Source organism: Camelus bactrianus, chromosome 22, assembly GCF_048773025.1.
Source record: "Camelus bactrianus isolate YW-2024 breed Bactrian camel chromosome 22, ASM4877302v1, whole genome shotgun sequence".
NCBI classification, from domain to species: Eukaryota; Metazoa; Chordata; class Mammalia; order Artiodactyla; family Camelidae; genus Camelus; species Camelus bactrianus.
Genome location: NC_133560.1, coordinates 27,090,101 through 27,113,064, shown reverse-complemented (window position 1 = coordinate 27,113,064; position 22,964 = coordinate 27,090,101). Strand labels below are relative to the sequence as shown.

Genomic DNA, 22,964 nt, shown 5'->3' with positions numbered 1-22,964 from the left:
CTTTGTAGCCCCTTCCCTTGGTGCCAGCAAGGGGCAGAGGGACCATGTTGGACTGCTACTGAGATGGTCCCAACTTCCACTGTAAACAGCCTCTATCCCTAAAGATCTCTCTCACCTTCACAAGCTGCACAGCCAAGAACGGACGTCGGCACACTTTATTTTCTGTAAAGAGCCGTATCAGCTCTGTTGTAACTGCCCTTAGTACTACAGCAACCCCAGGCAAGATGTAAATGAGCAAATGACCGAGCATGGCTCCAATGAACTTCATTTAGCGACACCGAAGTGTTCATTTCATATCACTTTCACCTCTCACAAAATACCATTCTTTATATTTCCCCCCTCAATATTTTTAAAGTATAAAAAGCATTCTGAGCTCACAGCCCATGCAAGCGCTGCCAGAGGGCTGCACTTGACCCGAGGATCATAGTTTGCTGATTTCTGGTCAAGGGCTTTACACCAGGCAAGTCTGAGATCAAACCACTTCCCAGCAATGTCTCCTAGTTTCTTAATTACTATCTGAGCCTCAGTGTTCCCTTCTGCAAAATGGGAATAACATCTTCTCACAGGCTCCGGTGAGGATTCCAGGAGGCAGAGCCTGTCCCATTCTCGGCACAGGACTTAGCACATAATAAGTGCTCAGTAAGCCTTAGCTAGTGAAGAGCGGTCAAAGGTGGCCTTGTTTATCTACGGGACACAACAATAAACGTCCTGGTCCCTGTATTCGAGAGAACGTAGTCTGAAGGAGGAGGCAGCTAACTGAAGACGAGATGAGAGGGGCTGCAAGAGAAGGCAGCCAGAACGCTGGCAGGGGGCAAATCCTAAGGGCCCTCTCCCAACCCCAGATTTCTTTGTTCTCTGCAGTTCCGCAGCTTTCCGCAATGAGCGCAGGAAAAGAAAGCACAATGCTTAAGAGCTCGGACTGTAAGCCAGAGCACCTGGGTTTCGGGTTCGAAGCCCATCTCTACTGCTTACTACCCCCGTGACCCGGGGCCAGCGGTGTAGCCCGCCGGGGCCTCCGGGGCCTCGTCTGGGAGAAGGAATTGTTGCAGCATCAGACGCAGAGCGCTCAGAACCGCGTCTGGCACGAAACTAGCGTTTGCTGCCAAGAAGATTCTGATGATTAGGATATCAAAGGGAAAGTTTTAAAAAAAAAATGGAAGAAGGAAAAGAACATTTCAATAGGAAGTGCAAACCTTTGCCTAAGAACAAATCCTTCAAGGGTGGCTGCGCATGCATTTAAATACCTGGTGTTTACGGTAGAAATGCAGACAACATTGTAAACTGACTACACTTCAATCAATCAACCAATCAGTACCCGGTCCTTAATGTAATAGTGCATCCCACCTTCCAGAGGCCCTGAAACACGGACGGAAGGGCAAAGTCAAGAAGGAGAGACTGGCCTCCCTCTGCACCCCGCTCCTGCTTTCTTGCTGATGTCCAGAGACGGCATCGCTGACCAGTTCCCTGGCGCCCAGCAGGCCCCGGCTTCACCCACCCCTCTGACTGGCAGCGAGCAGCTGGGGTGGCCTCCCAGAAAAAAAATGCCAGTGGGTTTGGCCAGAGCAGCTGGTCAAGCAAGCCTCGTGGTTTCTGGTCCCCCCTCCCCAAAAGCCCAGAGCTTGGGGTCCCCAGAGTGTCGGGAGCCGAGCACCAGGTAAGCGTGAGTCCGAGCGCCCAGCCCTCCTCAGCAGGTCACGCGGTGGGCCTTTCCCTCTGCCTGCCCCCAAGACCGAAGTCGGAAATGGAGCCAAGCTTTGGCAGACACTTCCCCAGCGGCTGGTCTGCCCAGAAAGGGTAGTAGCCTTATGGTGCCTGAGAGAAGCTTCCAGAACCTTCACAAGTGCCAGGGGCTGGACTTAGTGCACCCTGTGTAGAATCTCATTCCACCCCCAAACCACAGCCCTGACAAGCAGGTCCCATCATCATCGTGGCTCTTCAGATCGGGAAACGCAGGCGTGGTCCAGCTCGTGAGCAGCAAATGGCAAAGCGAGACTCGGAACAATTCTCGTGACCACCTGGAAGCGGGGCCAGCAAGGCCGGCCCTCTGGATCCTAAGGGCTCACGAAGGTGGGGGGCGGGGAGGTGTTCTCCGACCCTGGAGACCAGTTAGGGCTTCGCCCCAGGCTTTCGCCCACAGACCTCCCTCTTGTAACCTTCCCCACAATGTCTGTATTTGTCACCAGAAGGTCCTCTCCAAGGAGGCAGGGGCTGTTCCCTCCTGTGGCCCCGAGGACCCCAGTACCTGGCACGTAGCCGTCTCTCAATAAACACATTTTGTGGCCCAGCGTACATGGACTCTGCCTGTACTCTGCCCATCCAGGACTCCTTGCACTTGACCTCTACTGGCACCTCCACCCTGAATACACAGACACAGTGATGGAGAGGGAGCATCTCAAGCCACACAACACAGTGACTTTTTTTTTCCTTTTAATTACTTTAACCATTGTGAATTTTTTTTTCTCTCTCTGCCAAAAGCATCATTGTTGGGGTCAGGTGGAAGAGGGGACACTGTAGAAAAGGCTTAAACTGGGTCCAAGGACCACCCAATGCATTCATGCCAAATGCTGACCAGACCTTTGATGTTTCCTGAGCCTGGCCATCGTGCAAGAAAAAGGCTCGAAGAGACCTCTAGGAGAATGGAAGACTTGATGGATAGCTTTCACAGGTCTGTGTCTGTTGCCTAAGACAGGGGAGTATTCTCCAAAAGCTCATTTCAGTCTGTTTTGCATTCAAATGTCCCACACCATGTTGTATAAGCCTTCTAAAGCCACAGTAACAAAGTAATATTTTAAAAGCTGGAGGTGTACACTCATGTTCAGAGCAACCTTATTCAATAGCCAAGAGGTGGAGGTAACCCAAGTGTCTATTGGTGGATAAATGGATAAGCAAAATGTGGTTCATCCACAGAATGGAATATTACTCAGCCCTAAAAAGGAAGGAAATTCTGACACCTGCTACCACATGAATGAACCTTAAGGACATTATACTCAGTGAAATAAGCCAGATTTAAAAAAAAAAAAATACTGTATGATTCCATTTATTTGAGGTCCCTAGAGGAGTCAAATCCACAGAGACAGAAAGTGGGATGGTGGGGGCCAGGGGCTGGGGGAGGGACGGTGAGTGAGTGTTTCATGGGGACAGAGTTTCAGTTTGGGAACATGAGAAAGTTCTGGCAATGGATGGTGGGGATGGCTGCACAACAATGTAAATGTGCTTAATGCCACTGAGCTGCACACTTAAAGATGGCTAAGATGGGAAATTTTATGTTATGTGTATTTTACCACAATTAAAGAAATGGAAGGGGGAAAAAAAGCCAGAGATGAGTTGTACTCAATAGACAAGAGTGTCTGTTCAAAAAAAAAAAAAAATCATATCTTGACATCTGTTACCAGGACAGGACAATGCCTTGCCTAGGGGACCCCATCACTGATTACAAACCAGGGGCAGCTGACATCAATGCCAGACGCCAGGATCTGGTACCTGGAAGGTCTCAGCCGCAGGAATACGTGCAAAGCCACACCTTCCCTGGTGGCGAAACCCCCAGTGCTGGAAAAGCAAGCCCTGTTCTCAAAAGCACAAGATTAAAGAAAAAAAAAAAAAAAAAGCACTGCTCAAAACATTAGGGACATTTCTGCAGATAATACCATCCTGGATATTTTGACTAAAATCGGTACAGAAATAAATCCACAGAGGAATGTCTTAAATTATATCTCAAGACGTGTGAGCCTGGAGCATTTCAAACAAGAATGTGAATTTGGAGGACGGAGCACTGGGATGAAAAAGTGTTCGCTGTTTTCCTGGTGCCCCAGCTAGAAGTGGCTTAAGCAGCTCTAAACAGAAGGGGCAACCCCCACCCGCCCCCCCACTCTTCCTCCAAAACACACATGCTATTTTTGTGTCTCAGACATGCTACAAACCCTCACTGTATTTTATTAGCTGTGTGGTCTTAGCAAATTAAGTAACCCCTCTGGTCTCTAAAGCAAGGATAACAGAGCTCCCCTTGCAGCTGTGTGTCCACATAACACAGGAGGTCCTAGGCAGCCTCTCCTCCCCACCCCCACCTCCAGATTCTTCGAGATCATCTCTCCCACCCGGTTCATTCACCCACACCCCGAATCCTACCCATGGCTGAGAAGTCTCCCTGTTCTCATACAAAATTCCAAGTCCACGGGTGGTCCTCTACTTCCGCCAGGACTTTGCCCCGGCTTCGATCCTTCCTCTCGGGCATCACTTGGCTTCTCTGTGTCCCTGACCTACCGACGTTCTCAAGACTTTTCCACAGTATAATGATCATCATTCCTTCCCCATCCACAAACCACCAGGCTCTCGTTCCCTTCATCGCTCAACCTCTTAAAGAGCGGTGTCCACTCTCACCTCCTGTTTCCTCCCGTCCAGCATCCCAGACCTGAAAGGGCCCCTCCCCGGAGGTCAATGGAGTCCTCCCTACTGAGTCCAGGGATGCTACTTAGGACTCACCCTGTGTGGCTTCCTCATAGCTTTGAGCTCAGGTAAGAAGCCCCTCCTTTATCCCTTCCCGTATCTTTTGTGATACAACCCTTAAACCATCCTCTCACTCTCTCTCGTTCCGTCTCACATTCGCTAATTCTTCCCCGGGAATTCCGCAATGTGGGAAAGAGTCAATAAAACAATCAACAAGTAACACAGTGTGTGTGTGTGTGGAACTAGTCTTCCTGGAAACCAAAACATTACAAAACAACACTGATTAGAACAGTAACAGCCCCAGAGAGAGAAAAGGCAGGAGTATTTACAGAGACCCAGAAACAGACCCCAAATCAATGACAAAGGCGTAAATTTCTTCAATAAATGGCATTGAGACTCTGACTAGCTTTTGGGGTGGGGAGGGGAACGGATACTCTTTTGAATCATGAGCACAAACAAATCCCAAATACCCAGGACAGTTTTTTTAAAATGATAATAATTAAAATTAAAATAGAAAACTTGGAGGGAAAAAAAAGCATTCATTTTTATGGATAGAAGGGAACTTTCTCAGCATAAAATAATACGAGAGGCATGTGAAAATCCAGCTCTGACCTCCATAAACATTTTAAGCTTCCCGAGCAACTGACACCCAGAGTACTTTCACCACTGAACAACAACGTCTGAAAACGTAATTGGCAAAGAGTTAACAGTCTTCGTCAAGGAAAACCACACACAGATTAATATTTCAAAAACCACTAAAGCACAAAAAAATAAACGGACAAAGGCTACGAACAGGAGGAAGAGAAAACCCAAATGATAAACAAACATGTTTTAAAAGGTTCGACCCTGATAGGAATCAAAGAAACGCAAATAGAACGATGACACCACCTCAGCACCTCCCTCCGGGAAGTTAGGAAAGACTTTTCAAACAACACTCAAAAGCTGGCCAAGGTGTTCCCTCTCAGCCAATGCGAAGAGTAGTGCCCTCTGGTACAACATTTCCGGAAAGCCATTTGGCAATCTGTATCAAAAAACTTTGACCCAGAAATTACACTTCAGGAAAAGCAAGATGTGAAGGGAAAAAAAAAAAAAAGTTCCATAAAGCTTTGACCCACCCCAAATGTTCACCCTTCTTTGTGAAAACTGACAATCATCCAAATGCCCCCAAAACAGGGAGAGTTAGTTAAGACAGAACAGAACCACTAGCAGGAAGTACCCCCAATCATTGTGGAATACGGATGGCTGTTTTGGTTTTTTAGCTTTACACAGTTCTTTTTTGCAATCTGCAATCTCACTTCTATAATCAGATAGAAAATAAATTTGGGTTTTTTTGACAACAAAGTCCATGCTCATCCGCTTGCTCGAGCAAGAGGAACATTCAACTGTCTAGCCCAGGATTTGGCAACATCCGGCCCCCTGCTTGGTTTTGCAAATAAAGTTTTATTGAAACACAGCCACGAGCACTTGCTTATGCGTTGCCTGTGGCTGCTTTCCCACGCCAATAGTGGGAGGCTGAGTGGTTGCCATGGAGACCAGTGCAGACTGCAAGGCTTAAAATATTTAATTTCGGAGGCTTTGCAGGAAACTTTGCCACCACCTGGTCTCGTGAATGCCTCCAGCTTCTTTCTAACCAACAAACCATGAGAAACGGCTTAGGCCCCCGCAGACCCCGGTGTACCTTTCTGACAGTGGCTGTGCGTCCAACACCGCTCGACAAATTGCCCATTGATGACAGTGGCAGGGCAGTTGGTTTTGCCCTTGGCAGTGCCTGGACAAATGTCCCCACATTCCTCGTTGTCATCTTTGTTCAGCACGATGTAATTATCCTCCACGGAGTCCAGGATGCGCGACCAGTCGATGGTGGCCAGGTAGCAGAGCTCATTGTTCTTCTCGATGCGGACCGAGCCCCGCGTAATGTTCATCAAATTGTAGAGGCCAAGCTCCTTCAGATGAACCATCTCGAAGATGACCAGCGCATAGTTGAAGAAGAGGCGGGAGCCCCGGATGACCGTGAGGTTGGGGAACAGGTCCTTCAGGCTCTCCAGCCCGTAGACCCGGAAGAGCAGCAAGTAATCGGTGATCATGATGAGTTTGGGGAAACTGAGGTCTCGGAAATCCTCAGGCCTCGTTTTGAACATCAGCAGTATCTGCAGATGTCCTTCGATGACGGAGCAGTTGGCCAGCTCGTGCAGCCGGGTGAGGTTGTTCCGGATGTCCATGCCGGGGCACACTGCAAGTGCAGACAAGCAGAGAGCGGGACAGGTGAGCAAACCCCCCAAGGATGGTTTGTAAGAATCAGCGGCAGAGCCAGCTACACGGGCATGTGACCCGGGTCCTGCACCCGCTCAGAAGAGCCCTGCGCTTGGCTTAATGCTCTTCCCTCCACCTTGAAATCCCTAATCGTTTTTGACCGAGGGGCCCCAGGGTTTCATTCTGCGCTGGGCTCTGTGAATTCTCTAGCCAGCCCTGATCGGTGGCTTTCTCTGTGAAGTGTCCATGCCTAAGTAATTACTCTCAAAGGGCAAAATAATAATAATAATAATTCCTTTGGCAGTACCTGTGAGAAGCCTTAAAGTCATTGCATCAAAGATGACGCAATGGAGACACTGGGATTACGAAGGATTGAGTAATGCAGCAGGTGCCAAAGGGGAAAGGAGAACCGTCCCCAGTGAGTCAGTGGCGATAATCTTCAGGAAATAGATTTATGGGGGTAAAGGTGCCCGCCTCAGAAACGGGACAAGGAGAACTGACACTGTTTTGTCAATTCTCCCACCTCAATGACGCTCCTTCTCAACCTGCCTCCCTGGCAGGCAGCCAAGGCCTAATTACCTTTACCTGGATGTGGCAAGGGCTTGCCAGAGAGTCTGATCTCCCCTGCACAAACACCCTGCATGCTCATTCTCCCGCAGGTGGCCCCTCCATGGCTCCCCACGGCCCTGCACTTTCCTCTCAGGGCCATGGAGGTTCTGCTCCTGCATCTGCACCATGTGACAAGGCCTGCCCACCACTCACACAATTCTGCCCTCCCTGTAACGTGACCTATGAAGAGGAGTGAGTGAAATCACGCAGTGGCTGGCACATAGTAGGTGCTCTGTTAGCGTCAGCTGTTTTGTTTCGCCATTGTTTGTTTCTCCTGAACGTATCACAGCCATCTCTAGGGGAATACGCCTTCATTCCTCTGGACCAGGGGTGGGCAAACATTTTCTATAATGGTGCAGACAATAAATATTTTCAATTGTGCGGTCAGACAGCCTCCATCCAGACTACATCACTCTGCCGTTATAAGCTCAAAAGCAGCCAGAGACAATGAGTGGCTGCGGCTGTGTTCCAATAAAACTTTATTTATAAAAGCAGGCTGTGGGCTGGTGTTTCGCCCTGCCACTGTAGTTTGGTGACACTTGCCCTAGTCCAACACAGTCCAACAGAACTTCTAGAGTGATAGAAATGTTCTCCATATGCATGGCCGCCGTGGAAGCCGCTGCCATTTGTGGCTGTCAGGCACTTGAAATGTGGCTAAGACTGAGGAACTGGAGATTTGATTTTACTCTAGTTAATTTAGAAAGAAATAGATACATGTGCCTAGTGGCTACTGTACCGAACAGGGTAGCCCTACCCCCTTGGGCTGTCAAAGTCCTTTATACCTTAGCTCCCTATTTCTAAATCCAGCCCATCATCCTCCAAGATCCAGTTCAGACACCACTCCTCCAGGCAGCCTTCTCTGATTTCCTTTCCTCCATATACCTATTTGGATCTTACCCTCATCCTGTGTTCCTAATACTGGAGTTAACCTTCAACAGAACTGGATTCTTTAGACAGCTTCTCCTTGCAAACACACACACACATACACTCACTCACTCAGAAATTAGGAGCAAGCTTTGAGGGGACTGAGATGCCAGTTCCAGCCCCACACACTCATGCCACTCAAGTCTGGTCTGGGGCTCTCAGCTTCTCACATACACAGCAGCCACATACAAAGGTCTGGACAGGTACTGCTTCACGGACACCCCCCAACAGGCCCCCTCTGCACCCCACAGGTGGGGAAACTGGACCTCTGAGAGGCAAAGCCAAGGACACTCAAGGACATATGGCACCCCGGTGACAGTCAAGGTTGCCAAATTTAGCAAATAAAAATGCAGGACACCCAGTTAAATTTGAATTTCAGATAAGCAACAAGTACTTTTTAGGATAAGTATATCCCATGCAATATTTGGGCCATACTTACCCTTAAAAATTATTCATTTTTCTATATAAAATTAACATGGTGCCCTATATTATACCTGGCAACATACAGCTTAGACTCGGCCACAGGTCTGGGCTTCTGAAGCCTGAGCCTCACACTCTGTATTTCACACAAACACACAAAATTGTGAAATTGATGCAAATACAAAGAACACAAGCCCACCGTTCTCCCCAAGCTGTGGGAGGACCAAAATCAGATATGAATGTGCATTCAAAGATTAACCAGCTGTTGGACATCAGAGAAATGCAAAAACAAACCACGATGAGATACCACTTCACTCCCACCAGGATGGCTAAAATTAAAACAACAGACAATAGCAAGTGTTGACAAGGATGTGGAGAAATCGGAGCCCCCATACTTTTCCGGTGGGAATGGAAAATGGTGCAGCTGCCACACAAAACCATCTGGCAGTTCCCCAAAAGGCTAAGCAAAGAGTTACCATCTGACCTAGCAACTCCACTCCAAGGTAGAGACCCAAGAGAAATGAAAACACAGGTCCACCCAGAAACATGCATACAACTCCACAGCAGCGTTATTCATGACAGCCAAAAAGCAGGAACAACTCAGATGTCCAGGAACTGATAAATAAATAAACAAAATGTGGCGTGTCCATACACAGGGAGATTACTCGGCAGGAACACGGGAGGCAGCACTGACACAGGCTGTGACACAGAGGAGCCTTGAAAACGTCACGCTTGGTGAAAGAAGCCAGACACAAAAGACCACATGTGGCGTCATTCCTTTTACATGAAACGTCCAGAAGAAGAAAACCCGTAGACACAGAGAGCAGGTTAGTGGTTTCAAGGGGCTGGAGGAGGGGGGATGGGAAGTGACAGCCAGAGAGTATGGGACATCTGTGGGGGTGATGAAAGGGTTCTAAAATTGATTGTCGTGATGGCTGCACAGCTCCGTGAATGGACCAGTGCACTAAGAGCTGCCAAACTGTAAACTTTACAATTGTAAAGTGAATTGTATGGCACTGAATTAGATCTCAATAAAGCTGTTATAAAAAAATTAAACAACTACAATTGTACAGGACAACAAAGAATTGCTTTTTTTTAAATCTCCAATGACTCTAACAACTCATTTAAGCCATGTGTGTCTCTATGAGTCTAAGACAATAGAGCAATTTATTCTTGGGACAGGAAACACTCAGAGGATGTTAGAAATGGTGCCAGCGATAGATGTCAGGCCTTCTACTGGCTTTTAATTCCTCGGGGTGGGAACTGAAAGGTGCATCAGGTTCTTAGCAAGTGGCACCTGGCTAATCACCACTCTGCACACAGGTAGGGAAGGACCACATGGAGCAGGGGGAGGAGGGGGGTCCTGGTGACAGCTAAGGCACTTACTATGTAAAGCACTTGGCCACTTTCTGGAGGACATGTTCTCTGGATTAATTCTAAAAATAATCCCCAAAATAAAATTAAAAATAATCCCAGGGGAGGTGCCATTTTCACACCCATTTTTGTGATGAACAAATGGGGACTCAGGCTGTTTCAAGTGGTAAGGCTAGGATTTCAACCAAGCATTCGAGTGCCAAGTGTATGCTGTAACTATGTTACAATTTTACTGTTTTTGTTCTCTAAAAAATATCCCAAAGGAAGAAGCAGGTGAATGTGACTTGGAAACAATAAAATAAGGAAACAATGAAATGATTTTCATGTAGTGGCAACCTGGAGGAAGCTTGTGAAAGAGAATTGCCTTCCATCACTCCTCTTTGACACAGCCTGGGACAACCAAGGAGGGCTTCCCAGAGGAGGTGATGCCAGGACTAAAACCTACGCAAACAGTGCAGTAAGAATTATTCAGCTCTGCCTGCTTCATTCTAAAATCAAGCCACAGCTTGTTGCTGTCAGTCGCCTGGGTCTAGAGGAGCCTCATCTGATAGAAATACAATGTCAGCCACACATAAAATTTTAAATTTTCTCTAAAAAGGTAAAAAGAGACAGATGACATTAAAGACACTTAATTTAATCCAATGTATCTAAAAATTTCACTTCAACACGTAAAGCAATACTAAAGAATTATTCAAATGATGTTCTACAGGATCATTTTCAGACTCGCCTCCAAATACTGTTTCACACTTACACCATGTCTCACTTCAGTTGCTAAACTTTGATCAGAAATACTCAATCCATAAATGCAGATTTCATAAAATGAATCACTGAGTATGTGGGTCCTTCCTGTCCCCAAGTTGTTCCAAACATATTAGAGAGCTCTCCAATAACAGAATCAAGTCGTGCTTTCTTTTTTTAACATTTCAATCCACTAAAGTGAAATAAAACTTTACATTGACATTTAGATGAATTAAAATTAAGTAAAAGTACAGTTTTAGTCACTCTGGCCACAATTTCGAGCGCCCCACATGGACAGTGGCCACCAGAGTGGATGACATAGCTATAGAGACCATTTCCATCAAAGCGGTATGTTCTCTTCAGCAGTGCTGGTTCGGAACTTCCCCCTCAGCTGGAGGCATCTGAGAATTTTCCAGAAGGAGAGAAGACTGACGTAAGACTGTCCTGGAAAGTGTCCCCCCTCTCCTGGTTTTCTCTCCACCACGAAGGAAGCAAAGGAGAAGTATTGAGCTGGGAAGGCGGTACCTAGAAGATTCTGAAACTCCTTAAGAATGCTAAGAGTTTCAGACCTTCTGCTTTCAAAGTGATTCCTTAGACTGATTCCTTAGGCTCAACATTCTTTAAAGGCTCCCTGGTGACCAGTTCTGGGGCCACCCATTCCTCTCCGCAGTCTTTCCAGTCTTAACATTGCTTCCTCTGAAGTTCAGGAGTCCTGGCCAACAAGCCTTGGGTTCAGGTGTCAGGCCACCACCCTGCCAGTTTCAGGGCACGCTAGAAACCCAACGGGTCTGGCTTCCCAGACCCGGCACCTCCCAGCTACATAATCCTGGGCCACATGCTCAGATGTCTGTGTGCCTCAGTTTCCTCACCTGTAAAGGATAGTGATCGCATCATAAAAAGTATGAAGGAGTGGTGAGACCTGGGGTCTGGCCACATCCACGTATTAGTTCTCCACTCCAAGCGACACGACCCCAATTCCCAGATTTATTCCCTTCAGAAATTAGAATGCTGAGGTATCAGATACCCTTAAGATTCTCCATCTGCCTGAGAGACTGGCTCTCCGAACAGACCTCCACAGAGAAGGGAACACGGAGGAACTGCGGCAGGTGGCGGCAGCAGGAGACCTGGATCCCAAAGTCGGGTCTGGAACCGGTAAGTCACTCTTTTATTCATTCAATAAACAAAGGCTGGCTGGGCATCCTGGTGTGCCAGGCATCCTGCTGGGCATGGGGACTATCAGGATGGATAAGGTGCCTTCCAGCACCCAGAGACTCCTGTTCTGGAAGTCTGCTGCAGGTAGGTTCACACATGCAATATGACCTTGATGCCAGCCCACTGAACCCCGCACTGTCCACAACGGCCCAAGACTCAAAACAACATAGCTGTCCATCAAAAGGGGATCAGTTAAATCAACCATAGTCCATCCACATTCTGCAATGGTTCTTAAAGTGAGGTCCCTGGACTGGCAGCATCAGCATCACTGGAGAACCTGTTAGACAGGCAGATTCTCAGGCTCAACCCCAGACCTCCTGGATTAGAAACTCAGATGGAGGAGCCAGGAATCTGCATTTGCCACGCCCTCTAGGCGATTCTGATGCCCACTCAGGTGCAAAAAAGCAATGATACAACGCAGGGGTCAGCAAACTTTTCCTATGAAGGGCCGGACAGTAAATACGTTTGGTTTTGTGGGTGATGTGGTCTCGGTAGCAACTACTTAACTTCTTATTTGCAGCACTAAACCATGACAACGTGGTGTGGTTGTGCGCCAGTAAAACTTTATCTAGAGATACTGAAATTCAAATTCCATAAGTTTCATGTTTCGTGAAGTAATAATTGGAATTTTTGTTTAATCACTTAAAAATATGAAAACGATTCTCAACTCAGGAGCAGGTGATGGGCCAGACTTGGCCCGTGGGCCATAGCTTCTTCACATCCAATGCAATGGAATGTTATGCAGCTGTTAAAAGGAATAAAGAAGCTCCTTAGGGGAAAAAATCTCCAGGATAAATTGTCAATAGTAAAGAGCAAGATGATTAGTCTGAGTGATATGCTATCACTTATGAAAAATGGGGGGAGGGAAATAATTACACATATTACTGTATATGCACTGTTCTCTAGAACGGTAAACATGCCCTCCCCCCCCCCCAAAAAAAATGCAACACTGATTGTGGAAAAGGAGGGAGTAGCCAGGTGACAAGAAGGGAGAAAGAATTTCACTGCCAATGCCCTTCATACCTGTGAATTTTAGCTCTGCGGCTGGATCATATAACCAAAGTCACAAAAGGGTTAAAAGGAAATATAAATGAATAAGAGGTAAGGAAGTGAGGCTGCAGGATATTCTTTCCAGGGATCTTGTGAAAGGAAAGAGCCAGCATGACTCGTGGGGGCATCAGCTTCAGGGAGATTTATGGATGGGTCAAAGACGGGAGCTGAAGCATTTCCCAGTATTTTCACAAAAATTCCCAGCAAAAGCAAGGAACAGTCCACAAAGAGAAGATCTCAGGAGGCTGGTCTTCAGCCCAGATGGAGGGATGTGACTTGAGTAGAAGGGAGGGTCCCTCTGCCACCACTGAGGCCAGTCATGCAGGGTGGGAGCCCCCAAGGAAGAGAGGGATGCAGATGAGAACCATGGACCATCAAAGATGGAGAAGGGGTGGGGGGGATGGTGTCATCAGTGGCCCAGAAATGAAAAAGGGCCACGATGAGACTTTCACCATCCAGACTTCGCCCGATGCCACCAGTCTTGGGTACCGACAGCATCTTTTGAACAAACGAAGAGCCAGCAAGGGGCTGTGGGGGATGTGGAAGTGGAAGAAAGTTCCAGGGAAAGACAGCACCCCAGGGGTCCCCATAGGGTTCCCTCACCTCGGGTGGGAAAGGCAGGTGCCTGAGCCATGACATTCACAAGGCAGGGGCATCACAAGGCTGGAGGAGACCTGAAAATTCCATGGACCGTCGGTCTGCTGTGGGAGACGAGCTCAGAAAAACAGGCTTTGAAAGGGCAGCCCCCGAAAAGCTACAGCAGGAAGAAAGGCCAGCCGGGGCGCGGGACGGGCTCCAACGGGAACCGCTGGGAGGGCGCGGGGGGCGGGCAGTGCCCAGCTGGGCTGTGGCTGATACGCAGAACGCTGTCCGCTTGTCTAGGAAGAGGAGAGGAATCAAGGCAGAGAGAGGAACACGTCCCCCTCAAGGTCACAAAGCAAGGACAAGACAGAGCTGAGATTTGAGGCCAGGATAATAGTCTCCTGAGGCCACCCTAACAAGGGGCCACAGGCCAGGTGGCTGAAGCAAGGTAAACTTATTTTCTCCCAATTCTGGAACCTAAAAGTCCAAGATCAAGGGGTTGGCAGGCTTGGATTCTGCTGGGGCCACTCCCTCTGGCTTGCAGATGGCCGTCTTCTCCCTGTGTCCTCACGTGGGCTTCCCTCTGTGCGTGTCTCAGTCTTAATCTCCTCTTCTTATGAGGACACCAGTCTTACTGGATTAGGGCCCACCCTGAAGATCTCATTTTACCTTGATTACCTCTTTACAAACCCTGTCTCCAAAGGCAGTCACATTCCGAGGTGCTCGGGTTAGGGCTTCAACCCGTGAATTCTGGGAGGGGACACAGCTCAGCCCATCACACACAGGCCCCCAGGACACCGGCACCTGCACCCTTAGTCATCACACAGGGTTTCTCAAAGTGTGCTCCGTGGACCACCAGCATCAGAATTCCCTGGAGTGGGGAGGCGGGCAGATTCCCGGGCCCAGCTCTAGGCCCAAGAATCTGCATTTTAAGCAAGGTTCCCCGAGGATGTGTAAGGGACTCAAGCAGGACAGACATATGGTCTACCCGGCCTGGGCCACCTCTCCAGCCCGCGTTCCTCTGAGCTCTTTGCCCCAGGACCAATGCCATCAGATTCCTTCTTTGGGGTTATTGATTGTTACTAGAGGGAACCCCATAAGCCTGGCGGACTGGCTTCCACGAATTTCAAAAAAAGCTGGACGCACACCCATTTTACCTGCCTGAGCCCCCGGCAGCCGTGTCTTCAGAGCCACTCCTGCCCTCAGTTCTTGTCCTGGTCAGCTCGGGCCGCTATATAACAAGATACTGTGGCTGGCTTCAGCAACAGATGTTTATGTCTTACAGCTCTGAGGCTGGATGCCCAAGATCAAGGTAGGCAGCATGGTCAGTTTCTACGGAGAGCTCCCTTCTCGGCTCGCAGGCGGCCACCTCCCTGTGTCCTCGTGTGGCCTTTCCTTGGCGCGTGCATGCCAAAGGGAGAGAGCTTTCTCTTTCTCCTTCTTCTTTTAATGCCACCAGTCCTATCAGTTTAGGGCCCTCCTCTTATGATCTTGCTTAACCTTCACTACCTCCTAGAAGCTCTCTCTCCAAACATAGTCACACACGAGGGTTAAGGTTTCAACACATGAATAGGGAGGAGGGAGGTGGCAATTCAGACCATAGCAGTTCTTTTCCAGCCAAACCCTTCTGCTCCTAACTTCAAGCCATCCCATCCTCTCCAGGACTTGGCCCCTCTGGGCTAGACTTTGCTTCCTGCTTTGGACAAACATGTATCAAGCCCTTCTCTGACCCACACTTAGAGTGTGGTTTCATTGATCCACACAGTCCATGTTTCACTGGAACGCACCTCCAACGGGCAGACCAATGTCTACGGGGACCCAGACAGATACTCGCAGTCTGTACTGACAGGGAAGGAGAATGGGATAGGTGATGAAGCAGAGAGGGGAGGAAGGAGGCCTCTGACCTGGTTCCGTGAGGAAGAAGCAGGTGTCCATGGGTGAGAAGGGGGAAGAAGGGTGCTTGGGGCACAGGAAGCCAAGGCAAGCACGCGAAGAACAGAGAAGCCCAAGGAACTGCAGCCCCGAGCTTGGGGAAGTGAGATGCACATCCCACAGCTGGGGCCAGGCTCAGCTGCCGGGGGCGGGGGGGTGGGTGGATTTAGCTGGCAGCTGCGGGAGGACAGAAGCAGGAAGTAGAAAAATCTCTCCGGCAGCAGGGAGGAGAAGGTTCTGGATGGGACCCAATGGAACCACCTCTATGGCGTGGTCTAGGGGCCTATCGTGGGGGTGGGTACAAGGGAACAGGTGAGACCACAGAGATACTAGGGAATGAGAATCCACGGGATGTGGTCCCCAGGGACGTAGAGGAGCAGGGGGAGAAGTGAGGGGCCACCGCTAATGGACTTGGAGATGATGAGGTAGGACCAGTGTTGGGTGGCGAGGACAATAGGCTCAGTTCAGGGCACACTGAGTCCAAGGAGGCTCTGCGATGCTCCCCAATGTGGGTCCAGTGGGCGTTGGGAAGATGTGGGTCTGGAGCTTGGGAAGAGGGGCAGATGCTGACAGAAGTGAAGACAGAGGGTGATATAACCAGGAGGGGCCAGGGCAACTGAGACAAGAAGAGGATGGAGGGTGGGGGGAGGGGTTGGGGGCACCTGGAGAGCACAATATTTAAGGGCAAGGAACTAGAGAGAGGACCAAAGACACACAGCTACCCCAACACCGACACCTTCTACAAGCCTGTCTAAAAGTTCTGGGACGTCTGGGCTAATTCTTCCAGTCAATGTCCCAAGGACATCACACATCCAACCACAGGATCCTAAGGGGCTTCCATGCCATTTCAGGAATCCTGCCTTCTCGTGGCTACAGATAAGGACGAACAGCGCCACAGAAGACACAGGAAAGAAAACCAAGAGAGGTCTTGCAAGGTCAAAAAAAGTAGCAGATGTCTTTGATACAATGTAACCGGATATAATTAGGAAAGATCCTCCATGAGAACTCATCCCGTTTCTAATCTTCTGCAAGGAAACAGGATCCATCTTCGAAAACAGACGAGCGACAAGAAATCACAGAAAGGCCACCAGAAAACAGGTAGGGCCCAGCCCTTTTTACGCCTTTGTGTCCAACCACCACCTTCTTCTGCACTGTTAACAAACGCAGCTTTTTGGAAAGTACCTATGTTTTCCACGGTCCCTCAAAGGCAAAGGAGAGGAGAGAGAAGCTCCTGCTAGCAGGCTGCTATTCCTAAACACAGACCAGAAGCTACCATATAAACCTGCTGTGACACCATACCCTTATGGAATTGGAAGAAAAACCCAGCTTTGAAATCAAATTTTAATCCTCACCAGTCTGCCTTGAAATCCAACTGGGACTCATATCCAGCTCTACTGGAAACAAAACATGCTTCTGAAACCCCTGAAAGCCATGGGGCACCTTCCAGCCCAGGGTCAACAGAACACAGGAGACCCACCGCCTCCCTGAAGCACAGGCCAGGAGCTTTGTGCCGTCTCATGGAATTGCCACGAAGTAACCAAGGATTTGTGCCCAGATGAAAATCTGACTATGCATGGGGACCATGCTAAACAGCAAAACCACCACCAGAAAGCATATAAAATATGCAAAACCTGGCACTAAATACATTGCCAAAGAGGATACTTGCTTTAATCCTTGGGGTTGGTATGAATCCACATTGGAGACCGTATGAATCCTGCTTGTAGCAGAAAGGCAGGGTGTCACCTTATTTGATCTGAGCTGGAACGTGTGTGTCAGGTGAGTCTAAGTCTTTGCCACTCAGTGCATGTCCAGGAATGACCACTAAAGCGCCGAATACTGATGGTGGAGTTACAAATACATTTCAGCGAATAGGCGAATTCACAAACATGGAATCCGGGAACAACGAGAAACGTATGAGCACTGAAATTTAAATTTTTTAAATTTTAAGAATACTGATCCAATGCTAAGATACTTCTTAAAGCCTGGAGCAAACTACAGGGATGGACAAGGATCAGCGTTGCCGGGGTTCGAGGTGGGGATGTTGTCATAATAAGAGGGTGGCTGGAAGGAGTTTGGGTAGTGATGGATGGGAACTCTTCTGCATCCTGGCTGTGGGGACCACCACCCAACTCTGCTGGGGGCTGAAATGCAAAAACTGTGCACCCCAAAAAAAGGCAACTTTACTGTGTGATCATTTTCAAAAAAAAAAAAATGTTTAAAGACACACACCAAACTGGTAGCATAGTCACCTCCCAGGACAGAAATGTAATGGTTTTAGGGACAAAGTGTTGAAGGAGGACTTTTGTTTTTTCCTCTCTGTACTCTTATAAAGTTTTTTGCAATGAGAGTGCATTACCTTTTTTTTTTCTTTTTTAATTTAAAAGCCATAAACACAGTCCGACTGCAAAACAGAAACCAAGCCACCCTCAGGTTCTTAATAGAAATTAACATAAGGGGTCTCAGGAGAGCATTTCCTAGCAGACACCACTTTCTTTTGGTACCAGAGGCAGAGCACAGAATCCTCATTCAATGCCAAGAGGATGGTTTAAATAAATAAATCCTACGATCACACACACACACACACACACACACACACACACAGGGAGGGAGCATCACCGTTACCTTCTCACCATCATGCCCTTGCTGCAGCTCGCTCTGTAAGGGGAAGACACAGCATCCCTGGGCCGTTCCTTCAACTGGGTTCATTCGAAGTTGTGCAGGACTACACGGGCCATTAGGCACGTCATCATGACCCTCAAGGAGTTTGTTCTGAACCAGGAGTCGGCAAACCTTCTCTGGAAAGGGCCCAAGTGTCAATATTGTTGGGAGCCACACGATCGCAACTCTTCAGCTCTGCCGTCAGGCACAAAAGCCGCCACAGAGGATGCATGAACGGTGGGGCATGGCTGTGTGCCAGCAAAACTTTATTTACAAAAACAGGTGTGGGCGGGCAGGACTGGGCCCCTGTTCTAGATAAAGACGGTTGGCTGCATATAAATTAAAAAGGAAGTGAGAGAGAATCAGAGGAGGGAATGCAGAGGGGGCGAATATCTTAGCCCAGGAAAGGAGCAGAGGAACAGAAGAGAGAGGCTGGGGAAAGCCAGGTGCAGGGGACAACGCACTGGGAGGCTCCCCTCCCAGTGGGAGGCCGTGGGGAGTGGCAAACCCAGAGAAGTCAACTGGGGTGAGGCTGCAACTGGGGGGTGCGGGATGGCTTCTCTAGAGCCATCAGGGAAGCGATGGAGACACAAGCCAGATGCCGTGGGCAGAGCAGCGGGTAAAAGGTGCCAGAGCAAGGGTGGTGGGGGCCTTGGAGGCCGGGGGCAGGCTTGGCAGGGGACAGCGAGAGGTAGGTAGTGAGTAATAGGTTCAGGGGAGTATTGAGTATTTACGGGCTGAAGAGAAAAAGGCTCCTGGGCAGATGGAGATCCCTGAACAAACAGAAGGGAGAGAGCAGGGGATCCAGGTGGGTAAGTGTCCTACACAAGGAAATCGTTATCTCCCCAAATGCAGTGGTTCTCAAGTCAAGATGGTTAGCAAGGTCTGAAGACACTTTAGGTTATGATGATTTGGAACGGGGAGGTGGCATCTAGCGAGCAGAGACCAGGGATGGTGCTCAACATCCCACAATACACAGGACCGCTCCCCTCCACCCCATGCTTCCTGCCACCAAGAACTATCCAACCCCAAATGGCAAGGACACAGAAGCGGAGAGGTTCTGCTCTAACCAAGTAAGAATGGAAGTCACTGATGGAGTGGGGTGAGGTGGGGACCCCAGGGGGACTCACCCCAGTGACCTTTATGAGTGAGTGGGGCAGGGATGAGAGGCAGGTCTCCAGTAGAGAAGCAAAGACAAGGACTGGACTAACCCCAGGGAGGTGACCGAGCGAGCGGAAGCTGTGCTCTGAGGGTCCCGGATCTTGTGCCAACCTCGAGAAATGAGGGGGGTCTGGGAACATCTCACACCTCAACTAACCAAAGCACTGGGTGGCCCCCACCAAAGCCCGGTCGGTTTTCACTTTACTTAATCCCACTTTGCCTTCATTCTCTGCAATACCCCGGGGAGTCTCCGGCCAGAGGCAGTCAACCGGAGCAGGAGCGGAGGAGGAAACCATTGCCCAGTTCGGCAAAGCAACAGATCCCCCACGGGAGGATGAAGCCGGGTGGCCCATCCACACGACATCTCCGAGAGAGTCCTCATTCCTTAAAACTTCCCGTTGATTTCCCTCTATCCCCCGTCCCGCACCCCTGCCCAGCGCAAAATGCCGAATTGGTTGATACTGGAGATGAACGGTGTGTAGAGTTTCTCACCCCTCCCCAAAGCCCCAGAGGGCATCACGTGTTATTCATTGGGTAGTATTTTCTTAACCTTTCCCACAGGGCTGGGGTGGGGGAGGCTCGGATCCAAAAGAAGATCCTTTTATTAAGAAACCGGTGCTCCACAGTCAAACTGAGGTCCTAATCTCAGCTCTGCCGCCTCGCTGAATTTCCTCACCTTCAAAAGGGATGATAAACTTTACCTCAGAGCGCTGTGATGAGGATTAACTGAGGTCATCTACGTACAGTGTGTAGAACAGCACCCCCTGAGTGCGTGCTCTTATTTTGTTTGTTTATTGGGGGCAGGGCGATTAGGTCTACTTATTTATTTATACATTTATTTCATGGAGGTGCTGGGGACTGAACCCAGGACCTCATGCATGCTAAGCAAGTGCTCTACCACTAAGCCATATACCCCTCTGGTTAGTTAGGAATTATCTCGAGAATAAAGGAGCCGTGGCTTGGTGAACTAGTGAGAACAGGAAGGATAGGTGTTGACTTAAGAATAAATATTTATCAAACACCTAGTAGGTGTCAGTCACTGTTCTAGATTCTGGAAATGTAGCAGTGAAAGAAAGAAACATAAGCCTCCGCCCTTGTGGAAACTGTAAACATGTATGAAGTTGTAAATCCATCTACTGACCCCCAAAAGCCCAGGCACAAATCCGCAATTAATTACCAAAGCTGCAAGGAACAGAAGAGCAGGGAACCACACGTACATATGGGTGTGCGCACACACAGAGGCAAAGCCTGACATAGGTCTAACAACTGGTCTGGGGTTTTCTTAACAAGAACCTCAACCAACTGCCACCCTGCCCTCACGGAGCACCCATTGTATACCAGGCACCTGGAGACATTGCCTAGTTGGCAGAGATGCTCAGCAAACCCAGTTTGTCAACTCACAACCCTCTGTGTGCTTTCCCACACACCTCAGTCACCATCAGCGAACTCAGGAACTTTTCTTTCCCTCCCTGACCCATTCCTCATCACAACTGATTTCCTTTTATGGAGAAATCTGAAGTCACCCGACAGATATTTTTTGAAGCAGGGTCTCAGCCATCATGGTGGGAAACCCCAACTACATTCCCTTAAACGACTCTTCAGTCCCTGACCCACAGCCAGAAAGACGTGCTGTCAACCCCAAGAAGGATGCTAGGGTTTGCCTGGGTCTGCTGCCGGCGCAGAGACGCCCAAGAGGGAGGCTCCCTCCCTCAGGGCTAGGGGCTGGGAGAGGCTGACCACGGGCTGGAGACCCCTGGGGGCTGACACGTGAAACTGCGGAATGGAGGAGGGAGGTTATCAAGGAGACATGGGGTGTGGGCAGCAGTCCAGAGCCTCGAGCCCGCGCCACACACAGAGAGTTCAAGTCCTCCCTGCGGCACTGACTTTGGGGCAAGTGAGTTACGTATCCTCCCTGAGCCTCAGTTTACTCCTCTATGAAATGGATGAATAACGGTATCCGCCTCCAGGCGCCGCTGCAAAGGTACGGAGAAATAAGACTGACTAGCCTGTAGCCTGGGGGGGGGGGGGGGGCAGATGCCCGCGCCAGCAAGACGGAGCCCGTCTTTAACGTTTTGCTATTTTGTTCATCGTGGACTTCGGAGGATTCATCCTAAAGCCCAAAGTTACTACCGCTACAACTGTGCTGTCGCCAAGGCGCTAGAGTTTGCCTCTGGAGATCTGGAAATAGAACCCAAAAGTGTAAACACGGACCTGAAGTCAGAGGCAGCCAAGGGGCTAGATACCAGGAGGGGAGGGGCGGAGTCTACAGTTCCCCGCCCTGGGCTGCGACACCTACCAGCTGGGACCCCCCAGGCGACCTCCAGTCCGTCTCCCTCGACTCTGGCTCCAAACTGTGTGCACCCCAGGCATTTGGCTGTCCGAGGCTGTCCAGTGACCCCGCTTCTCGGAGACGACCCAAAGAGGACGTGTGTCGCGTCTCCGGAGCCAGCTGGGCTGGGAGAGGTCCAGGCACGGGTCCGAGGCGCGCTCGGGAGAGGCGCCCGCCGTGAGGCGGGCACTGGGGCAAGGTTCCTCCAGCCCGGGGCCCGCACGCGGGGCGTGGAGCCGCGAGCCCAGGAGGGCAAAGGCCAAGGTCAGCGGCTTCCCGCCCCCCGCGGGGCTGGAGCGACCGTCCCGGTCACCCGCCCCCCGCCCCCCAACCCCCACCGAGGAGGGTTCTCAGTCCACGGCGGGGGTTCCATTTTGGCAAGCTGTCCCCTCCCCACCGCGCTGTTCCCCGCCCACTCCCGCGCCCCCAGACTCACCCTCTCCAGGGTACAGGTGGCCCGCGGCGCCCACCAGCAGCGCGGCAACGGCCACCAGCAGCGGCACGGCCGCCGCCCCCCGCCCGCCCCCGGCGCCCATGGCTGCGGGAGCGCGGGGCCCCGGAGGATCAGAGCGCGCGGCGCCGGCCCGCTGGGGACATGCTCCACGGCGGCCGCCCGGGAGGCGCTGGGGGCCGCGCGTCCTTCTCGTCCACGCCGGCGGCCCGCGGGCCGCAGCCTCCGCCCGGGAGAGCCCTTGGAGCAGCCTCGGGAGGGGCGCGCGGCCTCGGCCGCTGCAGATCGGGCGGCGCGGCCACGGGGAGGCGGCCCCGACTCCGAGCCACTGAGGCCCGGGCCCCGTCCCGCGATCTCAGCAGGGCCCGGAGCCCCACGCTGAGCCCCTGTCTCCCGGCTCTCGGCCCCGAGCGCTCGGGGGCCGCGGGCGTCGGACGCGCGAACAAACGGACGCGCGGATAAACGGACGTGCGGCCAGGCGGGCGGGCACCTGGCCTGGCGGGCGGCGGGCGGGCAGGCGGGCGGCGGGAGCGAGGGCTGCTCGGCCCGTAAACAACGCGGCCCGTCAGCTGGGCCCTGTGCGGGCCGCGGGAAAAGGCGGCGCGGATCCCTACTCGGAAGGGACTCTGCGCCCGGGTGAGGCCCGAGACGGGTGGAGGGAGGGCCGGCAGAGGGGGAGGCGCCGCCCCGCCCCGCCCCGCCCGCCCGCCCGCCCACCCGCCTCCCCACCCCGGGCCCCGCGCCGGAGGCCCCGCGGCGCCCCAGATCCCTGCCCAGCCCCAGCGCCTCCCGTCTCAGAGCCGGGGAGGGGGCGGGGGGGGGCGGGTCCAGATG

At 50.9% G+C, this 22,964-nt stretch overlaps 1 protein-coding gene across 5 annotated transcripts in view; it reads right to left on the bottom strand.

The window, feature by feature from the left end:
• The window catches only part of INSR (insulin receptor), a 114,495-nt gene extending 91,759 nt beyond the window's left edge, over nt 1–22,736 (bottom strand). Inside the window, exons 1-2 of one of the 5 annotated variants that reach the window (XM_074350940.1) lie at nt 22,116–22,736; nt 6,119–6,670 (exon numbers count right to left, since the gene is read on the bottom strand). In XM_074350940.1, the coding sequence (XP_074207041.1) occupies nt 6,119–6,670; nt 22,116–22,215 (652 nt within the window). In that variant the 5' untranslated portion in view covers nt 22,216–22,736. Of the gene's footprint in view, nt 1–6,118; nt 6,671–18,153; nt 19,744–21,646; nt 21,782–22,115 lie in introns of those variants that run through there. The other 4 variants (XM_074350938.1, XM_074350937.1, XM_074350939.1 and 1 more) reach the window with 4 other exon arrangements.
• Nucleotides 22,737–22,964: the final 228 nt, after the last annotated feature.